The 20,184-nt window shown below is 51.6% G+C and overlaps 1 protein-coding gene across 6 annotated transcripts in view; it reads left to right on the top strand.

Annotated features, from left to right (window-relative positions):
• Positions 1-17,085, top strand: part of TBL1X (transducin beta like 1 X-linked) — a 153,922-nt gene extending 136,837 nt beyond the window's left edge. For all 6 annotated transcript variants that reach the window (XM_040266493.1, XM_040266492.1, XM_040266491.1 and 3 more), the window contains 6 exons: positions 4,501-4,622; positions 7,202-7,276; positions 7,758-7,885; positions 10,692-10,857; positions 12,487-12,588; positions 13,619-17,085. In XM_040266493.1, coding sequence (XP_040122427.1) covers positions 4,501-4,622; positions 7,202-7,276; positions 7,758-7,885; positions 10,692-10,857; positions 12,487-12,588; positions 13,619-13,645 — 620 coding nt within the window. In that variant the 3' untranslated portion in view covers positions 13,646-17,085. The remainder of the gene's footprint in view (positions 1-4,500; positions 4,623-7,201; positions 7,277-7,757; positions 7,886-10,691; positions 10,858-12,486; positions 12,589-13,618) is intronic.
• The last annotated feature ends 3,099 nt before the right edge of the window (positions 17,086-20,184 follow it).

Genomic DNA, 20,184 nt, shown 5'->3' with positions numbered 1-20,184 from the left:
GGGTGTGTCTCTCTTTGTGGAAGGGGTCTGGGTGGGTTGTGTCTGTGTGTGGGCGTGTGTCTCTCTGTGGAAGGTGGGTGTGGGTCTCTGTGGAAGGGTCTGTGTGTGGGTTGTATCTGTGTGTGGGCGTGTGTCTCTCTGGAAGGGGTCTGTGTGTGGGCGTGTCTCTCTTTGTGGAAGGGGTCTGGGTGGGTTGTGTCTGTGTGTGAGTGTGTCTCTCTGTGGAAGGGGTCTGGGTGGGTTGTGTCTGTGTGTTGACGTGTGTCTCTCTGGAAGGGGTCTGTGTGTGGGCGTGTCTCTCTTTGTGGAAGGGGTCTGGGTGGGTTGTGTCTGTGTGTGAGTGTGTCTCTCTGTGGAAGGGGTCTGTGTACGGTTTGTATCTGTGTCTCGTGCCCCTCTCCCCAGCCCCTGCCAACCCAGTCTCCATGATTTGATCCGTGCGTGTCACGGCCGTCTGTGCCATAGACGGAGCAGACCGTGGGAGGTGAGCCTGGTGGATTTCTGTCAGGTTTGATGTGAGCCCCCTTTGGGATTGCAGCCTCATGACAGAGGGTAAGGCCATCTCGAGGTTTGTTGTAGGGAAAGGACTCAGTGACGGGGCAGAACCCCAGGGTTCTGATTCTTGCTGCTGAGCACCAGTGTGCTCACGTGATGGGGGAGATGTCTGTAACACAGACAGCTCTGGCTTCTGATTTCTTCTGAGAGGAATATACCCATAAGTTTCCTGTACCAGTTTTCATCTTGAGGGCTCGTGAATTGAGTCTTTCAGCAGGATGTAAATTTTCCCCAGAGCATTCCCAAGGTCCCAGGCTTTCTATCCCATGGACCACGTGTCTCTTCTGCCCTCAGGGAGCTTCTCACCTGGGGTGATGCTGACCACGGGGTTGACCCCATTGCTGGCTTGCCTCTGGGTGTTATTTGCTCTTTCTCTATAGTGTGAAGCAGTGTGGTAGACACTGTCCAAGATGGAAGACAAGGGAGTGTGCTTTTGTTCAAGCTGCAATTGCCTTGCTCTCTGGAGGTGTTCCCCATGAAGGCCTGGTGGGGATGCCCTCAGTCGGCAGGAAGCATTAGGGCTCAGAGCTTAACAGTGTTCCACCACATTCAGCAATGGGAAAGAACAGGTTAAAAACAAGTGCAGGAGCTTCCCTGGTGGCTCATAGACAGTAAAGAATCTGTTTGTGATACAGGAGACCCAGGTTCAATCCCTGGGTCAGGAAGATCCCCTGGAGAAGGGCATGGCAACCCACTCATTTTTTTTGATAGACTGTTGATAATACTGCCCGAGCCACGAGGGTCAAATCGTGGCTCAGACAGGACCTAACTAGGGGCTCAGATGGTAAAGAATCTGCGTGCGATGTAAGAGACCCAGGTTTGATGCCTGGGTCAGGAAGAATCCCCTGGAGAAGGAAATGGCAACCCACTCCACTGTTCCTGCCTGCACAGTCCCATGGACAGAGGAGCCTGGCGGGCTATTACAGTCCGTGGCGTCGCAAAGAGTCAGACACAACTGAGTGACTCATAAGGTGGGTAATACCCAAAGGCTTGGATAGGTCTCAAGGGGCTTCTGCAGTTTGGGAAAAAAAATAAAGTCAGACTGCAAGGATCACATCCTGGGTGAGATACCATTTATATCTCAGTCCAGGGAGGGGACGGTGGGCCAGTAACATGGCCCAAGGGAGGTCCTGGTGGTGTTGGGACACGCCTGTGGCTCTTGACCGCAGTGGTGGTTACATGGATCAGCCCTTGAGATCAAACCCTATGACACACACAGCCGGGTTGGACCCGTTCACCTTCCAAGTCTGGCCCTGTACTGCAGGGCCGTGACATGCAACCAGTGGGTGACGGATTCAAGGTAGAGCCTTCCTGTAACACCTCTGCACCGTCCCGGGATTCTGTTTGTTGTTATTGTTCAGTTGCTCAGTCCTGTTCAACTCTTTGCCACCCCACGAACTGCAGCACGCCAGGCTTCCCTGTCCTGCGCCATCTCCTGGAGTTTGCTCAAACCCATGCCCATCGAGTGGGTGATGCCATCCAACCATCTCATCCTCTGTCGTCCCCTTCTCCTCCCGCCTTCAATCATTCCCAGCATCAGGGTCTTTTCCAATGAGTCAGTTCTTCACATCAGGTGACCGGAAGTATTGCAGCTTCAGCATCAGTCCTTCCAATAAATATTCCAGATTGATTCCCTTTAGGATGGACTGGTTGGATATCCTGGCTATCCAGAGGACTCTCAAGAGTCTTCTCCAGCACCACAGTTTGAAAGCATCAATTCGATAACCTTTTCTCAATTAAAAGTTAAAAGGACAAAAGCAAAATGAAGCTTGACTGTACCTAGAGCGGTGCTGATCATCAAATGTCATTGGCCAAGTGTGAGCAGGTCACCCCCTAGAACCGCTGAGCCCTGTTACGTGTCAGTCAGCCACACTGGATCGTGACTGATCGGGGGAGGGCAGGGTCCCAGCTGCACAGTGGACGCAGACCAACGACCGAGCGTCCTCCGTTTAGATGGCCGAGGCTCAGCACATGTTAGTTTTTATGGCCAGGTGCTGCTAAACATCCCTGGAACCGCGTGCCAGATTGTCACCCTTCCAGGCGTATTAACTGCACGCCCATAGGCAGAGGGAAATCTGTGACTTGGCTCGTGTGTGTGGTGTTATAAACAAGAGCAGCTGCGGGCTTTGCTTCCACGCTCCCAGGATCGTTCTGCTGACCAAGTGGGTCCGGCTCCTTCCTTCCACTGGGCGCGTGTGGCAAATTTAGCAGGAGCTGTGGACCTGTGCTGAACCCCCCTTCGTGGGTTCTTGAGGAAGCCAGCGTTGCCACTACATGAAACCCTCCCACGCAGGCTCTGTGAGGGGGTCGTGCTAAGACACGGAAGCTGATGGGATCCGTCCTGCAGTTCTGGAAGGCAGGAGGGTGGACGGGGTGCACCTCTGGTTTGAAGGTTAAGAACAGGGGCTTCCCTGTCGGTCCGGTGATTAACAGTCTGCCTTTGCAAGGCAGGGGACTTGGGTTCGATCCCCGACCAGGGAACATACCATGTGCCGAGGAGCAAGTAAACACGTGCCCTTAAACTACAGAGTCTGTACCCACCGACAAGAGAAGCCGCCTCAATGAGAAGCCCGCACACCTCAGCTAGAGAACACACACACACAGCAGCCAAGACCCAGCACAGCCAGAAATTGTTCAGTCACTCAGTCATCTCCAACTCTTTGTGACCCCATGGACCATAGCACGCCAGGCCTTCCTGTCCATCACCAACTCCGAGAGTTTGCTCAAACTCATGTCCATTGAATTGGTGATGCCATCCAGCCATCTAATCCTCTGCCATCCCCTTCTCCTCCTGCCTTCAATCTTTCCCAACATCAGGGTCTTTCCCAATGAGTCGGCTCTTTGCATCAGGTGGCCAAAGTATAAATTTTTAAAAATTAATAAATACATGTTGAAGGCTAAGGATGGGAGGGGGTCTTCCGATTTGTCATATCCTGGGTGAGCTGGATTCTTGTCCCAATTCAGTGCTGACTTACGTGTAAGAAACATGTGAGACAAGGTTAGGTATTGATCAGTTGAGGAAGATCTGAGCAGAGGCTTGCAGGACTTAACCTTCCTTTTCCGTAGAAGCAGGGACGTGTCGGAGAGGATGAGGGTACTGAGTCGTCTCCTGGGGACGATGGCAGAAGGGAAGCAAGCCGTCACGTCCCCCAAACCCTCACGGAGGTCTTCAAGCCAGCGGCCCCTGAGAAAGGCCCAGGACCTAGAGACGGTGTCCATCCTAAGGCCACATGTCTCCCCTCAGATGTTCTTGTCAGCTCAGCATCTTCAAGTTGTAGAATGCAATAACGGGTTGTGGGGCATTTCTTTCAACCCTGATACCTTGAACATGGGGCTTTGCTCGTAGCTCAGATTGTAAAGAATCCTCCTGCAGTGCGGAAGACCTGGATCAGGGAAGATTCCCTGGAGAAGGGAATAGCAACCCACTCCAGTATTCGTGCCTGGAGAATCCCATGGACAGAGAAGCCTGGCGGGCTACGGTCCACGGGGTCCCAAGGAGTCAGAAGATATGACTGAGCGAGAGACACACACGTTGAACATAGGCTGTGAAGTGTCTGCTCTCTGCCTTCCCCACTGAAAGAAACTCCATCACCCAGCCTGGTGATGTTCCTGGGAGCAGCAGGGTGCTTCTCCCCTACCGTCTCACCTGCACCAGGGGAGCGAGTTGCTGTGTTCAGGGCACCCAAAGCATCACTTTGGGTGACACTTTGGTGGGGGTCGGGTCTCTTTCTGGAGGTGTCTGGTCATCCTTGCAAATATAAACGGCAGACCTCAGGGTCTGTGATGGACCGAGGCTCTATGGGCACTGCGAGCGTTGCTTTATCACACTGTCAGGTTTCTCAACTCTGCTGCTGCTGCCTCTGAGTCAGCTGAGCTCTGTGCACACCTGCTAAATGTTTGTGTCATCCTCTCTCCCCCACCCCTCCGCCCTTCGCTTCTCTGCAGCCCCTGCTCTCGACGTGGACTGGCAGAACAACACTACCTTTGCCTCCTGCAGCACGGACATGTGTATTCACGTCTGCAGACTCGGCTGCGACCGCCCCGTCAAAACGTTCCAGGGACACACGGTGAGTGTGAGTCCTGACTGTGGGGCCTCAGGTTCACCAGAGGTGTGTGGGGAGCTGGGAAACCGGCTGCTCTCTGCCTAGGATTAAAAGCCTGCTTACTGTGACTGCCGATTCATTTTCCTGCAGCCTCCTCGGGACTGTTGTTGCTTCCTCTGGTGGTCAGTTATCCACCTGGGTTGGCAGGGGTGTTTTTGTTTGTTTGTTTTTTAATTATCTGGATGAGCCAGGTGTTGGGTTTTGCAGGCAAGACACTAAAGTAGGTATTACAAAAATGTCTGAGGACATAAAGGGAAAAAAAAGTGAGTAGGAAAATTACTTTTAAAGTCAGCTTTGAAATAACTGGTTTTACACTGGTTTCTAGATAAATTCATTTGGCTTCCTTCTTAGATATGATTTGGTTTTTGGTTTTTTTCCCCTTGGAGAAATATGGCTGAGGGTGGCTGGTTGTGTAGAGTGTATGACTGTGCACTTTGGATCAAGGAGGAAGGAGAAAGAGAAACATGCCTGAAACCTGGGGTGGTGCTTGCTTATCAGGGTGAATGCAGGCAGGCTTCTTGCAGAGACGACAGAGCGCTCCTGCCCCCTGCTGGAAGGTTGTGTTAGTTCAGTTCAGTTCAGTTAGTTCAGTGGGTCAGTTGTGTCCAACTCTTTGCAAACCCCATGGACTGCAGCACACACAGGCCTCCTTGTCCATCACCAACTCCTGGAGCTTGCTCAAACTCATGTCCATTGACCCATTGATGCTATCCAACCATCTCATCCTCTGTCGTCCCCTTTCCTCCTGCCGTCAATCTTTCCCAGCATCACGGTCTTTTCCAAGGAGTCAGTTCTTTGCATCAGGTGGCCAAAGTTTTGGAGTTTCAGCATCAGTCGTTCCAATGAATATTTAGGACTGATCTCCCTTAGGATGTACTGGTTGGATCTTCTTGCAGTCCAAGGGACTCTCAAGAGTTCTCCAACACCACAGTTCAAAAGCATCAATTCTTCGACGCTTAGCTGTCTTCACAGTCCAACTCTCACATCCATACGTGACTACTAGAAGAACTATAGCTTTGACTAGATGGACCTTTGTTGGCAAAATAATGTCTGTGCTTTTGAATATGCTATCTAGGTTGGTCATAACTTTCCTTCCAAGGAGTAAGTGTCTTTTAATTTCATGGCTGCAGTCACCGTCTGCAGTGATTTTGGAGCCCAAAAGAATAAAGTCAGCCACTGTGTCCCCATCTATTTGCAATGAAGTGATGGGACCAGATGCCATGATCTTAGTTTTCTGAATGTTGAGCTTTAAGCCAACTTTTTCACTCTCCTCTTTCACTTTCATCAAGAGGCTTTTTAGCTCCTCTTCACTTTCTGCCATAAGGGTGGTGTCATCTGAGGTTATTGATATTTCTCCTGGCAATCTTGATTCCAGCTTGTGCTTCTTCCAGCCCGGCATTCCTCAGGATGTACTCTGCATATAAGTTAAATAAGCATGGTGACAGTATCAGCCTTGACGTACTCCTTTCCCTGTTTAGAACCAATCTGTTGTTCCATGTCCAGTTCTAACTGTTGCTTCCTGACCTGCATACAGATTTCTCCAGAGGCACGTCAGGTGGTCTGGTATTCCCATCTCTAAGAATTTTCCAGAGTGTGTTGTGGTCCACACAGTCAAAGGCTTTGGCATAGTCAATAAAGTAAGAAGTAGATATTTTTCTGGAACTCTCTTGCTTTTTTGATGATCCACAATATGTTGGCAATTTGATCTCTGGTTCCTCTGCCTTTTCTAAATCCAGCTTAAACATCTGGAAGTTCACAGTTCACGTACTGTTGAAGCCAGACTTGGAGAATTTTGAGCATTACTTTATTAGTGTATGAGATGAGTGCAAATGTGTGGTAGTTTGAGCATTCTTTGGCATTGCCTTTCTTTGGGATTGGAATGAAAACTGATCTTTTCCAGTCCTGTGGCCGCTGCTGAGATTTCCAGATTTGCTGGCAGATTGAGTGCAGCACTTTCACAGCATCATCTTTTAGATTCTGAAATAGCTCAACTGGAATTCCATCACCTCCACTAGCTTTGTTCGTAGTGATGCTTCCTAAAGCCCACTTGGTTGGTGATCACACCGTCATGATTATCTGGGTGATGAAGATCTTTCTTATACAGTTCTTCTCTGTATTCTTGCCACCTCTTTTAATATCTTCTGCTCCTGTTAGGACCATACCATTTCTGTCCTTTATTGAGCCCATCTTTGCGTGAAATCTTCCCTTAGTATCTAATTTTCTTGAAGAGGTCTCTAGTCTTTCCCATTCTATTGTTTTCCTCTATTTCTTTGCACTGATCTCTGAGGAAGGCTTTCTTCTCTTTCCTTGCTATTCTTCAGAACTCAGCCTTCAAATTCTATTACAGGTCCCAGGCTCTTTGCAGTGAGGACAGAGCGCTCCTGCCCCCTGCTGGAAGCTTGTGCTTACTACTCCCAGGCCTCTTTTCATCGAAAACAGAGCGCTCCTGCCCCCTGCTGGACGCTTGTGTTTACTACACCCAGGCCTTCATTTCTTTCTTTCTTTCTTTTTTTTTTTCTTTAAAACCTTTTGCTCTCTTGCAGAATGAGGTCAATGCCATCAAATGGGATCCCTCTGGCATGTTGCTAGCCTCCTGCTCTGATGACATGACATTGAAGGTAAGGCTGCAAGGCCGGGCCGTGTGACCCTTGGTGACCCCGGGGGCCTCGTGCTGTGTCTTCAGTCCCAGCGTTCCTCCTGCAGCTGAACGTGTATTCTGAGCACTCTTGCTGCCTCTGTCGTCTTTTCTCTTTGCAAACAACATGCCGCTTGCCCCGGCAGTGAAGCCCTATTTATCGGTCGAGGGTCCCGTGGAGCCTCCTTCCGTTCCCGAGGCCTTTCTCCCATCCAAGTACTAACTAGACCCCACCCGACCCTGCCTGGCTTCGGAGATCAGACCAGGGTAGTATGGATCCCCCTGGCCTTTCTGACGGGCGCCCCCTGGTGGTGAGCAGACGCCTCTGCCTGGGAAGCACCTGCCCCATGTCAGCCACCCACCCTGCTGGACGTCAGCTTCCCAGGGACAGAGAAACCTCTCCAGTGCTTCTCCCGGTGGGAGAATCGGCCTTTGCTCACCATGTTCCGGTTGCATCCCCGTAGATCTGGAGTATGAAGCAGGACACGTGTGTCCATGACCTTCAGGCGCACAGCAAAGAGATATACACCATCAAGTGGAGTCCCACCGGGCCGGCCACCAGCAACCCCAACTCCAGCATCATGTTGGCGAGGTAAAGGGCAGACGGCCTGCACCCCAGTCTCGGTTCTCGAAAGCAGCCTTGGTGGCTGAGTTTGCTCTAGCCACGCGGCTGGTAAAAGTCACTCATGTCCCGGAGACCAGGAGATGCTGTCAGTGTGGCTTGCAAAGGTGTTTATGCCCTCAGCTGCTAAAGAGTCTGCCTATAATGCAGGAGACTCGGGTTTGATCCCTGGGTTGGGAAGTTCCCCTGAAGATGGGAAAAAGCTACCGCACTCCAGTATTCTGGCCTGGAGAATCCCATGGACAGAGGAGCCTGGTGGGCTACAGTCTGTGAGGTCGCAAAGAGCTGGACACGAGTAAGTGACTCACATTCAAAGTTACTTAGAAACCAACTAACTCAAAGTAAACTGAGAGACCGCTCACTGTGAAAGGGCCACGAGATAGAGGTTATCACATGATGGCTAAGTTGAAATAAGGATGCTTTAAACCATGATGTTGGAGGGAGGAATTGCCTACATCCACTCTCCCAGCATTTTGTTTTGGTGAAGGTTTTTATTATGACTGAAAAAAGGAAGCAGCTTAGCTTGGACCTCAGGCTTGGTTGGGCTTCCCTGCTGGCTCAGTTGGTAAAGAATCTGCCTGCAACACAGGAGACGCGGTTCGATCTCTGGGTCAGGAAGATCCTCTGGAGAAGGGCGAGGCTACCCACTCCAGTATTCTTGGGCTTCCCTGGTGGCTTAGGTGGTAAAGAATCCACCTGTGATGTGGGAGACCTGGGTTTGATCCCTGGGTTGGGAAGATCCCCTGGAAAGGGGAAAGTCTACCTACTCCAGTATTCTGGCCTGGAGAATTCCGTGAACTGTATAGTCCACTGGGTCACAAAGAGTTGGACATGACTGAGTGACTTTCAGTTCGTTTCACTTCACTTTGGGCTTGGTTTACTTGGCCCAACTCGGAGCTGCAGGTGGTGAGAATGTTGAATGGTGATAAAGGTCCCCTGGCCGATACCAGATCCAGCCTAACCATTCATCCTGGCTGTCCCCAGCTTTTTTGGCACCAGGGACCAGTTTTGTGGAAAATCACTTTTCCAAGGTTTAGAGGATGATTCAAACGCACTACATTTACTGTGCCCTCCATTTCTGTTAGGATTGCATCTGCCTCACCTTGGATCATCAGGCATTAGCTCCCGAAGGATGGGGACCCCTGGGTTATTCAGGAAGCCTCCTAACACACCAGCATCAGATGCAGAGGACTAGTCAGTCAGTGACTGGCCAAAAGGGAGTAGAGTGGTTAGAAGTCCACAAAAGCTCATCACTGAGGCTGCATTCTGCAGGCTTGTGTGTTCCTGGTGCTGGTCCGACCTCATGCAGGATACGATGTTGCACTCCCAGTAGGATATTTTAATAAGAACCTTGAGGCACAGAAGCTAAAGAGATTCCAGGAGTGAACATAGGATACACTGAGGGTTCTGGAGACCATGATCCCAGGAAGCGTGGGTGTGTGTCTGGTCTGGGAAAGACAGGACTTGGGAGGAAGTGGCAGTGGGTTTTTACTGCAGAGTTGTAGAGAATGGGGTAGTGGGGAGAAGGGCCGGTGGCCCAGCCCTGCTGTAAATGAGGGGGAACCCCCTCCCTTTGTCTTTGTCACATAGCAGTGGGATGAACAATCTGTTACTGAAAGTGCCTGACCCCAGGCCATCTCTCAGAAACCACAGAAAGGAATTCCTGCATCAGCTGAAAAGCTGATGCAAAAAACCGGGAGAGCTGTTATCCTCTTATTGCATGCCACTGTCCTGAAATCCCCCTAAAGGTCTAGGAACAGAACGTTATCTTTTTTTGTTTTGTTTTGTTTGATGACTTGTAAGGTGCTTTTGAATCACATGGTACCCATGATGGCCGTAAATGAGCCTTCTAGGTGCCAAGCATAAAGGGATGGCTGTAAGTCCCAGAAGAGGAAAGAAATGCCGGGTGAAACAGCTTTATGGTGGGTGGGCTTCCCAGGTGACCCTAGTGGTAAAGAAGCCGCCTGCCAATGCTGAAGATGTAAGAGACACGGGTTCAATCCCTGGGTCAGGAAGACCCCCCTGGAGGAGAGCACGGCAACCTACTGTAGTACTCTTGCCTGGAGAATCCCATGGACAGAGGAGCCTGGCGGGGCTGCAGTCCATGGGGTCACAGAGTCAGGCATGAATGGGACAACTTGGCACGCATGCACGCACGCTCTTCTTTCAGATTTAGACGAAACTAAAATTTGCAGCTCCCAGGAGTGTGATTATATATTTGGATGCGATTATATTTTAATTCCTGTGGGATTAAAATTTGTGTTCGCTCACTTAGCCATTTCCCTGAATATGGCTTTCGGCTTTATTTTTGGTTTTGTTTTACACTTGGCAGCGATACACAGGACCATTTTAGAAAATGTAGCAAATGTGTATCATTTGTGTCTCAGAGAAGTGCAGAAATAAATGAGTGTAGCTGTCAACTGTTCCCTTGATAACGGCACCCAAAAAGAGAAAGAGATTGATTGTGTGACTTAAAAAAAAAAATTTATTTATCTTAATTGGAAGAGAAAAATTTTACGATGTTGTGATGGTTTGGGGCACACCTCAGTATGAATCGGCCACAGGCATGCATGTCCCCTCCCTGGACCGAGGCTGTGTGTTCCATGCGTGTTGACTCACATTCTAGAAGAGGAAGAGGTACCCACTTTCGGTCTCTGAAATGTAAGGAAAGTCCCTCCCACTGTGAGAGTGGCATCCTCAGGAGACCAGCAGGAACCTGCCAACACGTTTTCTGAACCCATGGGTGTCCGCGGTGACCTTCTCTGTGTCTTTCCAGTGCCTCGTTCGATTCTACCGTCCGACTTTGGGACGTCGAGCGGGGCGTGTGCATCCACACGCTCACCAAGCACCAGGAACCCGTGTACAGCGTGGCCTTCAGCCCCGATGGGAAGTACTTGGCCAGCGGCTCCTTCGACAAGTGTGTGCACATCTGGAACACTCAGGTAAACCCCCTGCATTCCACCGCCCGGGTCCCCCCCAGCCCCACACCCAACACAGTCAAGTTCTCACTGACCATTGGGCTTCCCGGGTGGCTCAGATGGTAAAGAATCCACCTGCATTGCGGGAGACCCGGGTTCGATCTCTGGGTGGGGAAGATTCTCCTGGAGAAGGGAATGGCAGCCCGCTCCAGTGTTCTAGCCTGGAGAATCCCATGGACAGAGGAGCCTGGCGGGCTACAGTCCGTAGGGTCACCAAGAGTCGGACCGACTGAGTGACTGACGCTTTGATTTCACTTTCTTGGTGACCCCAGAACCTGAGTTTGCACTCAGGAACGCCTTGCCTCAGACACGGACCTAGACACATCCCCAGTTCCCCAGAGGGTCGGAAGCCCACCCAGCACCATCTGCTGCGGGCTCTTTGTGGTTGCTGGGTCGCCCCTGCCAGGGACTTGCGTTATTTTTTTTCTGAGTCCTCGGCAGGAAACCTTGCACCCACTGCCTTCCATTGAGAACAGCAAACATTGCGTGTGGTCCCAGGATGGATGAAGTGGCCTTTTTTCAATCCGCCACCCCCTTGGTGTGCCCTGAGGCCAGGCGGACACTGATGAACATGCTTTCTCAAGGGAGGCTGCCACGTTAGCCAGCCTGCGGCCGAGGGTGGTCTGCTGAGACCTCGGGCTCCTCCTCTGCGGCCGCCTCACACAATCGTGCCTTCTTGGCAAATGAGATGCAGCAGTGGCCCTAACGTGGAGCCAGGCTGACGGCTGCCTGTGTGTGTGCTCGGCCGCTCAGTGGTGTCCGACTCTTGCAAGCTCATGGACTTACATTACGGAGCCCGCCAGGCTCCTCTGTCCATGGGATTCTCCAGGCAAAAATGGTGGAGTTAGGGTAGCCATTCCCTTCTGCAGGGGCATCTTCCTGACCCAGGGATCGAACTTGTATCACAGGAGGATGCTTGACTTTCAAAAAAATTGCCATCATTAGCCAGCTTCTGCCATCAGCTGCTCAGCAAATCATTTTACCCACCCTTTTTTTGTTTGTTTTCAAACCAGAGGATAATTGCTTTTTTTTTTTGCAGCTGATTTCTGCTGTGCAGCAATGGAATCAGCCATAAGTAAATATATGTCCCCTCCCTCTTGAACCTCCCTCTCCTCACCCATCTTCAAGCCTCCAGATAATGGCAGAGCACCGAGCTGAGGTCCCTGTGCTATATATATATAGCAGCTTCCCACATTTTGCATCCTTCCCCCCCCCCCCACTAAATCATAAAACTCTCTCGAGTCATTCTGAGGCTCCCTTGAATACTCAGTGAGAGGGAAGCCTGGTTGAAATATAAGCACATATCCGACCTTGCTGACTTTCTCCTTCCCCCGGGAGGCGTTAGCTCGGCGGAAACCGTAGAGGCTGTCTGTCTTGGTGGGCAGCCGAGGGTCATTTAGGTACCCCCCCACCCCGACCCTGTGGCTGTAGTTCTGAGTCACATGTTCCCGCAGCTGCCAGAACCCCTTTAATTGAAAGTTCTGTTAGCATCTGTGCCTTTGGAAGCTTCTGGGCTGACATCCCCAGGTGGGGTGGGGTGGGGTGGCCTCGCCAGCGTTTTGCCTCTTGAGTGATGACGCCCTTGCTTTGCAGAGCGGAAGTCTCGTCCACAGCTACCGAGGCACCGGGGGCATCTTTGAGGTGTGCTGGAATGCCCGGGGTGACAAAGTGGGCGCCAGCGCGTCAGACGGCTCCGTAAGCAGCACCCTGGGTTTCCCCAGGCGGGGGGTGGGGGGGTGGTGCAGGGAGGAGGGAGGGTTCGGGGAGGGACGGCTCTGTAAGCAGCACCCTGGGGTTTCCCCAGGCAGGAGGCGGGGTGCAGGGAGGAGGGTGGGTGGAGTCATGAATAGTCCAGACCTGAGACCCACGTGGGCATACTCCCAGGGCCGTGATGGGCCTCAGAGACACTTGTTGGTAAAGAAAGCATCTGGGCTAGGCAGTGCTCTGGGAGCGGACGGCTCTTCTCACTTCCTGAATGGTGTGTGTTTTTTTTTCCCGGCGGAATTGGTGGTTCTCAGCTGCATTGATTGCACCCCTGGAGACATTGGAGGTGTCTGGAGGCACTTGAGTTGTTAGTGCTTTTGGAGGGTGGTGGGTGGGGAGTTGCTGGCACCTGGTGTGGAAACCGGGGCTGCTACTGGAAGTCTTAGGGTGCTTGGGACCACCCCCCACAGCAGAGAAGTGACCCCCACGTCACAGATGCTGAGGCTGAGCAACTTGGTCCACCCTTGGCTTCAACCTTTGTGCTCCCACCCGGACCCTCTGGTGAGGAAGGCCCAACTTCCCATTCAGTGGGTCTCCCGGGTCCCAGTAACCCTGTGCTGGTCCCCTGAGGTGTCTAGCTTTCTGCACTTGGAATTGCCCTGAGACGTAGGGGAGGGCACTGGCTGGCTGGCTGTCAGCCTGCGCACCCCCCCCCCCGCCCCGCCCCCCAGCAGATGTGTGCTCAGGCTTCACTTGCCCTCTGCTCCACCGTGTAGGGGTCTGGGCTGTGACACCCATCGATGGCCCTGGCCTGAGGTTGGTTGCTAATGATGTTTACACACTCCCCTGTCCGCTAGAGCTGGTCTGATTGAACCCTATGGACTGTGTGTGAATAAAACTTTATTTATAAACAAGTGGACGGTGGGCTGGATTTGGTCCACAGGCCACGTGCTGTCCTGAGCTCTTAAGGGCATCTTGTGTTGACTCTCAAGATAACAGGCCCTTTTCTCTCTCCTTTCAGGTGTGCGTGTTAGATCTGCGAAAGTAAACACACACAGAAAAAAATATTATAGACATGAGAAAAGAATTCTAACGGACCAGCAGTGGATGTGTGGGGTCGTAGCACTATTCAGACACAATTCCGTCGGCTCCAAAACAGCACCAACCTGACCTTAGGGAGTGTCCTTTGAGACCACGTCATCCCTGGCCACAGGAGTCTCTATTTTTTCTTTTTTCTTTTTTTCATAACCTTCACTGAGAAGTTTAAAATGGAAAACACACACGCAAGTCCTATCAAAGGGGGGGGAAAGGAATGGTTTCCACCCAGAACGTCCAGCCCCGGGGGAGCGCGAAGCCGCCAGCTTGACTCGGTGCGTGGATTGGTTTCCACCCAGAACGGGCTCCCATGATTGAGAGGAACGAAAAAACGGGAAAGCCTGTGCCAAAACGAAGAGAAAAAAAAAATGCTGTGATAAACCAAAAGGGGAGGAAAAACTCCTCCTGTCAATGGGTTGGGTTTTTATCCCCCCCCTAAAAATTTGGACACTACAGTTAAAACTCTCACAAGGACGTTCGAAAGACCAGTTTGTATGGATGAAATGGGTACCTTTGTAATCCCAACAGTTTCTATTTTCTAGAACCTTTGTCCCCGTGGTTTTTCTATGGGCTGGAATCCTGTCGTCTTGGTTGGTGGGGTGGAAGGGTGGGGGAGGCGGGGCGGGCCTTGGGTCCAAGGTGGAAACTGTTACTGGGTGTCTTGCTTCTTTGCTGTTGTTTCACCCACCAGAGAGACAGCCCCTCTCTCTCAGATGCAGTGAGGGTCTCTGATGACAGCTTTCTCGCCTGCATCTTCCCCCTCCCCTTCTCCCTTCCCCCTCCCCCCTCCCCCTCCCCCTCCCTCATAGTCGCCTCCCATCTTCCAGTCTCAAGGGCACTTTCCGTGCATAATAAGTGCTTTATGTAAGAAGGCAGGGCAAGGGGGACTTTTTACAGGAGGGAGAAGAAGAAAAAAAAAGTGACTTATAAGAGAAAGAGCCCGGAGTATTTTTGGAGAAGAAAAAAAAAAAGATATTTTTTATGTTAAAACAATTTTAAAATCGTAAAATGGCCATTCAGACACGAGAGCTTGGTGTGATTCATATTTAACAACAAGAAAAAAAGAAACCTTTAGGAAGAGACAGGTAGAGGGGTCCCTTCGCTTTGAGCTTGGTGGAAGGCAGTGAGGGGACTCCGGGTGGACAGCTCTGGGGTCAGCTTTGGGGCTGGTCTGTGCGGCTGGAGAGGAAGACCCCAACCCCTTTTCTGCTCCAGGAAGACCTGGTCGTTTCTTTTTTCCGGGTGCGTTGGACTGGAACCGTGGACAAGAGAGTGCCCTCAAACCCAACAAGCTTTCCCAGAACCAGCATCACTGAAAGGGGGCCATCGGAATCACCTCGCTCCACAACACCAATGCCGCCTTGTTTAAGACTAGGGGCCACCCGCGGGGGGACCCCCTCCCCTCCAAACCAGGAGCAGCTCTGCCAAGTTCCTCCAGGGCTGACCAACTGGAGGGGCCTCCGGGACCTCACTGGGTCTCACAGTGACACAAGTGATCGGGGAGAGGTTTTCAGTCCTGAGGGTGAATTAACAGAGGTAGGGTGTGTCGGTTCACAGGCCATCTTCACAGTTTGCTTCCTCTGGCAGTAGGTCAGGAGAAACTGTCCTTTTTTTTTAAGCAAGGAATCTTTTTACTGTTTTTTAAAAAAAAAAAAATTAAAACGTGGGTTTGTGTGTCCCTAGGGGAGTTTTCCTTTCCCTTGGATCAGGCGATCTTTGTACTTCTAATGTTCTCATGACCCCATGCCCACCCAACTTGTCAATTAGCAGCAGGGCCTCTGGGCTTATCCATCTTCTGCCCGGGGTGGGGCTGGCAGTGGGTAGGTTGCAGCCCTTTTGTGTTCCAGCGACCGGCCTGGATGGTATTCGGAGATTGGTGGTATCTGTCCATGGACCAAAAGCCAACGGTAAGGCATGGCTAGGCCTTTGTGCAGAAGTTGGATTGTCCCAGGAGCAGCCCCAAAGCCAGAGTGCGTTCATCTCTCTCAGTTCATTATCTCCGTGGATCTGAGAGTTTTTTCAAACCCCCCTGATAGCAGAAGACCAAAAGGCACTCTCTGCACAGGTTGGGCGTGTTCTTCAGGCTCTGCTATATCTAAACGTTTAACCTTTAAGAAGGTCAGTGTTCTATTGGAGTCTCCACTCCCACCTTTGAAGATAGCAGATGCCCTCGGGGGTCCACGGATAATCACTGCTCCCCCCACCCCCCAAAATGATTAAGTTTGAGATGCAGTTTGCAGAGGTCTAGTTGAACACCATCTGGACCCCTCCCCGAGTGAAAACCTGTCGCTGTCCACACAGCATCAGCTGTCCGGGGTCCAGACGCGGTTTACGTTTGATGAGCCAAATGCTGCTGGAGGGTGGTGAAGGTCGGGTTTGGTATAAAAGGCTCACGAGAGGATCGTCACGGGGAGGTCGGTATGCAGGGTCTCCTAAGTGTTGATGGGGGCCTCCTGGTAAACCTGTACCAGGCTGGACGTTGCCAGGTTGGAGTCACACGGGCTGTAAGAACAAGGACTGGATACTGGGCGTGGCGATGACCTGACGCTGCTGAGGAAGGCAGAGCTGCCCATGTACCATCGCCAAGAAGCCCCTGGGGTGGGGACCACGAAGAGGAGGCAGCCGGCGCCCCTGGAAACCATGCCTGCCCTGAGTCACGCCCGCTACACCCTCTGCCAGTGCGCGGTGGGCGCATCACTCCGTCTGTGCAAGCGGCTCCTAGACGTCGTGTAGAGCGCTTCGCAGTCAGTGCGCAGATGGGACCTTGGGCCTGAAAGCAGAGAGTAACGCGCAGGAAAAGCCCATCGTGCGTGCACCCCTGGGGAAGCGCGTCCGATCCCACTCGACGGCTACAGAACCGCGATGTTCATTCACTTCGTCTTTCTGAAAAGACATCTTGGAGCCAAGTGAAGTGCACTTTGTCGGGAGTAAGGGTCTACTTTGTTCCGTGGTTTTTTTTTTTTTTTTTCTTTTTTTTTTTTAACCTTTCAGCCCACTTTTTTTGTTTTGTTTTTCCGATCGTGTTTCCCATCCAATGCAGAGTGTTTCCTTCCCGCCGCTCCCTGAGGTTTGTGAATGTCTGGCTTCTGCGGTTTTTATTGTCTGTGTCAGACGTACAGCCAGATGTCCTTCTGTCCGCATCTTCCAGCTTCTGTTCCATCCACATGGGCCCCCCCCCCAACCCGGTTCCATTCTCTCCACCAATCCCTCACTGCAACCCCCACCCTCACGCGCTCCCGGAAAGAGAATCACCGTGTGTGTGTCTGTGTGTGTGTGTCTGTGTGTGTGTGTGTGAGAGAGAGAGAGAGAGAGAGAGAGATGGCTCATTTGTTCCAAGAAAGAATCAACAGACCATATTCGGTTGTCTTGAATAAATTGCTCTATTTTGATAGAGAACTTTCCAAGTGTGCTTTCTTGTTCGTCTGGCGCGGCATCTCTGGGGGGCCCACACTAACCTAACTCCGCTGCCTCAAGTCCCCAAGCTCTTTATTTTTTTCTCCTGGAGAAATGGGCAGGGGCTGGGGCTGCTTTTACAACCCGTTGGTTGTAAACCAGATGAAGAGACCATAGAGATTGCAGACGCGTTATGATGTGAAAGGCAAGCGTGCCCTTTTTTTTTTTGGTAACTAGTTTCCTTCTCGTTACTTTGTTTCAGGCTGGCGGTTTTAGAAAAGTCAGAAAGCAGATGGATGTTCTGTCTGCAGGCTTGGGTTGCTGGCAGTTTTGAGTTCCAGGATGAGTAATAAGAGCTAGAAGAACCTAAAGTCATAGGGATGCTGGTGACCGGGCGCAACCCACAGTGCAGGCAGACACATGCAGCCGGTGATCGGTTCTCTTTATGCCACTGTGATCAGTAAACAGAAGTGATATGGTCACTTTGAAGCGATGTTCCCTGGTGATAGGCAGTGGGGAGCTGACACAGAGGCGGCCAGATGGGCTGCATTGGGCCGTGCATGTGAGCCACCCCAAAGAGCCCCGTGTCCTCTGGCCACAAGCTGACCCTGCGTGGGAGTCACGCCAGACCTGGGCTGTTGCTTCTAGCCCAGTGTTGCCCGAGGTGCAGACCTGCCTGGTTTTGTTTTTTATTTTTCTCTCTCTCTTTTTTTTGTAAGCCTTGCCGAGCTGACCGAGAGTGCTTTCACATGGTGGATCTGGGGTGAATCTCTGAGCACCCCCAAGCCCTGCTGGTGAAGGGCCTGGGGTGACCCATGTTCCGAACACCCCAGGGTGCACGTCCAAAGGCGGGACTTAACCACCGGGAAATGAGTGTGTTGGAACTCGGGCTTCCGTAGCTGAAGCAACACGCTGGTAGCTCGGGCACAGCTCCAAGGAGGTCTCTTTGCGCTATGACGGAAACTGGGTTGAGACCAGATTGCCCAAGTTTTTACCTAACTTTCATCTCTATGGAACCCTCTGCTGCAGTGATTCTAAAAATACTTGTCCGTTGAGAACCACCCCTCCTTCCCCAGTTTGTTTTGGGAGTCTGAGTTTCCACTCACGGAGCAGAGAACTTGTTTGCCTTTTTTTAGGGGCCCACATCTGGGTGATGTTCCTAAAAGGTCTTTGAGGTGTTCTTCATACTCACGGTGAGGGTTCTGTGCAACTGTGGGCACTGGTATAGGTCACTGTTGGTGTTGGAAGCCTGCAGATCACTAGTTACACGCATGGGAAGGCGTGGGCAGCAGATATGGACCTTTATGAAAGACTCAGAATTGGGTGGAATTTTTGTTTTTTCCCCAGCCTGGCTCCCTTTTTCTGCAAAGTGTCTTCATCCACATGCAAGGTTAGCAAAGTTAAGATACAGGTCCATGCGCAGAGCGGCATGGGAAGTCGAGGGGAGGGATACTCCACAGGGGTGGGGCCAGGCAGGGACTGTTAAAAGTGTTACCTTCCCCTGAACTTTAAGTTAATAATACTCGGGAGCATGGGAGTGCCTATAAAGAGAAACACTTAGGCTTGAACCGAGTTGCTGAGAGAAACTCCACCAAAACCATGATTGTGAATGAGAAGGTAGGGAATCTTTGCAATAGGGCAATGAGTAGGCTCATTTAAACACTTTCCAAGGCTGTGGTTTTTCCAGTGGTCATGTATGGATGTGAGAATTGGACTATAAAGAAAGCTGAGCACTGAAGAATTGATGCTTTTGAACTGTGGTGTTGGAGAAGACTCTTGAGAGTCCCTTGGACTGCAAGGAGATCCAACCAGTCCATCCTAAAGGAGATCAGTCTTGGGTATTCATTGGAAGGACTGATGTTGAAGCTGAAACTCCAGTACTTTGGCCACCTGATGCAAAGAGCTGACTCATTTGAAAAGACCCTGATGCTGGGAAAGATTGAGGGCAGGAGGAGAAGGAAGATGAGATGGTTTGATGGCATCATAGACTCAATGGATATGGGTTTGTGTGGACCCTGGGAGTTGGTGATGGACAGGGAGGCCTGGCATGCTGCAGTCCATGGGGTGGCAAAGAGTCGGATAAGACTGACTGACTGAACTGAACTGAAAGTGAAACTGTTAGTTGCTCAAGTCATGTCTGACTCTGCTACCCCATGGACTATGTGTAGCCCGCCAGGCTCCTCTGTCCATGGAATTCTCCAGGCAAGAATACTAGAGTGGGTTGCCATTTCCTTCTCCAGGAGATCTTCCCGACCCAGGGATCGAACCCAGGTCTTCTGCATTGCAGGCAGATTCTTTACCAGCTGAGCCACTGGACTCTGGCTAACGTAAGCCAGAAAGAATGGCTGAGGAGTATATTGAGCAGCTCTGGGGTATCCCAGGTGTTGTGGGCGGTGCAGATAGAACTGGCTTGAGCCAGGCACCGAATCAGGCCCATGCAGGTGACACGCACAGCACTGGGGAGCTGCTCACAGCTTGATGCCAGACGCTGGGCTGGCCCCTAGGGTCTCACCCAGGCTGCCTTCCAAAGCATACATGCCAGCTGCCAACCCCTCTCCGGCATTGCTTCTGCAGAGCCCATTGCCTTGTGCATCAGTTTCCAATGTTGACTTGGGGCACGAGTCTCATCGGCCGCGCCAGACACACTCTAGCTGCAAGGGAGCCTGGGGAAGCCAGCGGCTAGCATCTTTGCTCTAGAGTGGGGTTGGGGCTGTGACTTGCTCGGCAGGAGGAGCCCTCAGAGAAGAGGTCTCGGGGCTTCTCTGATGATTGGGGCAGACAGGATGTCGACATAGAGGTTAAAAACCCAGAAAGGCTCAAAAGTCCTTTTTACTGCTGCTGGACAGTTTGGGTCCAGGTGGCTGTGATGTAATAACAAGTGCAGTTTTAGGAGCGTGCGGCCCTGGGGCACCACGGTCACGGTTGTGGGATGCCCTGAATCCCATCTGTGGCCCTATGACTGCAAAAGCACAAACCCAGAAGCAGTTGGACAGCTTTTCCAGTGCGAGACAAGAGTCCCAATCTTGATGTGAATGAGGGTCACACAGAAGAGCTGAGGAAACGGTGTGTGCTTGTGCCATAGACTTACCTAGGTGCCTT

Source organism: Oryx dammah, unplaced genomic scaffold, assembly GCF_014754425.2.
Source record: "Oryx dammah isolate SB20612 unplaced genomic scaffold, SCBI_Odam_1.1 HiC_scaffold_23, whole genome shotgun sequence".
Classification (NCBI taxonomy): domain Eukaryota; kingdom Metazoa; phylum Chordata; class Mammalia; order Artiodactyla; family Bovidae; genus Oryx; species Oryx dammah.
Note: the sequence above shows the minus strand (reverse complement) of the source record. Positions and strands in the feature narration are given on the sequence as shown.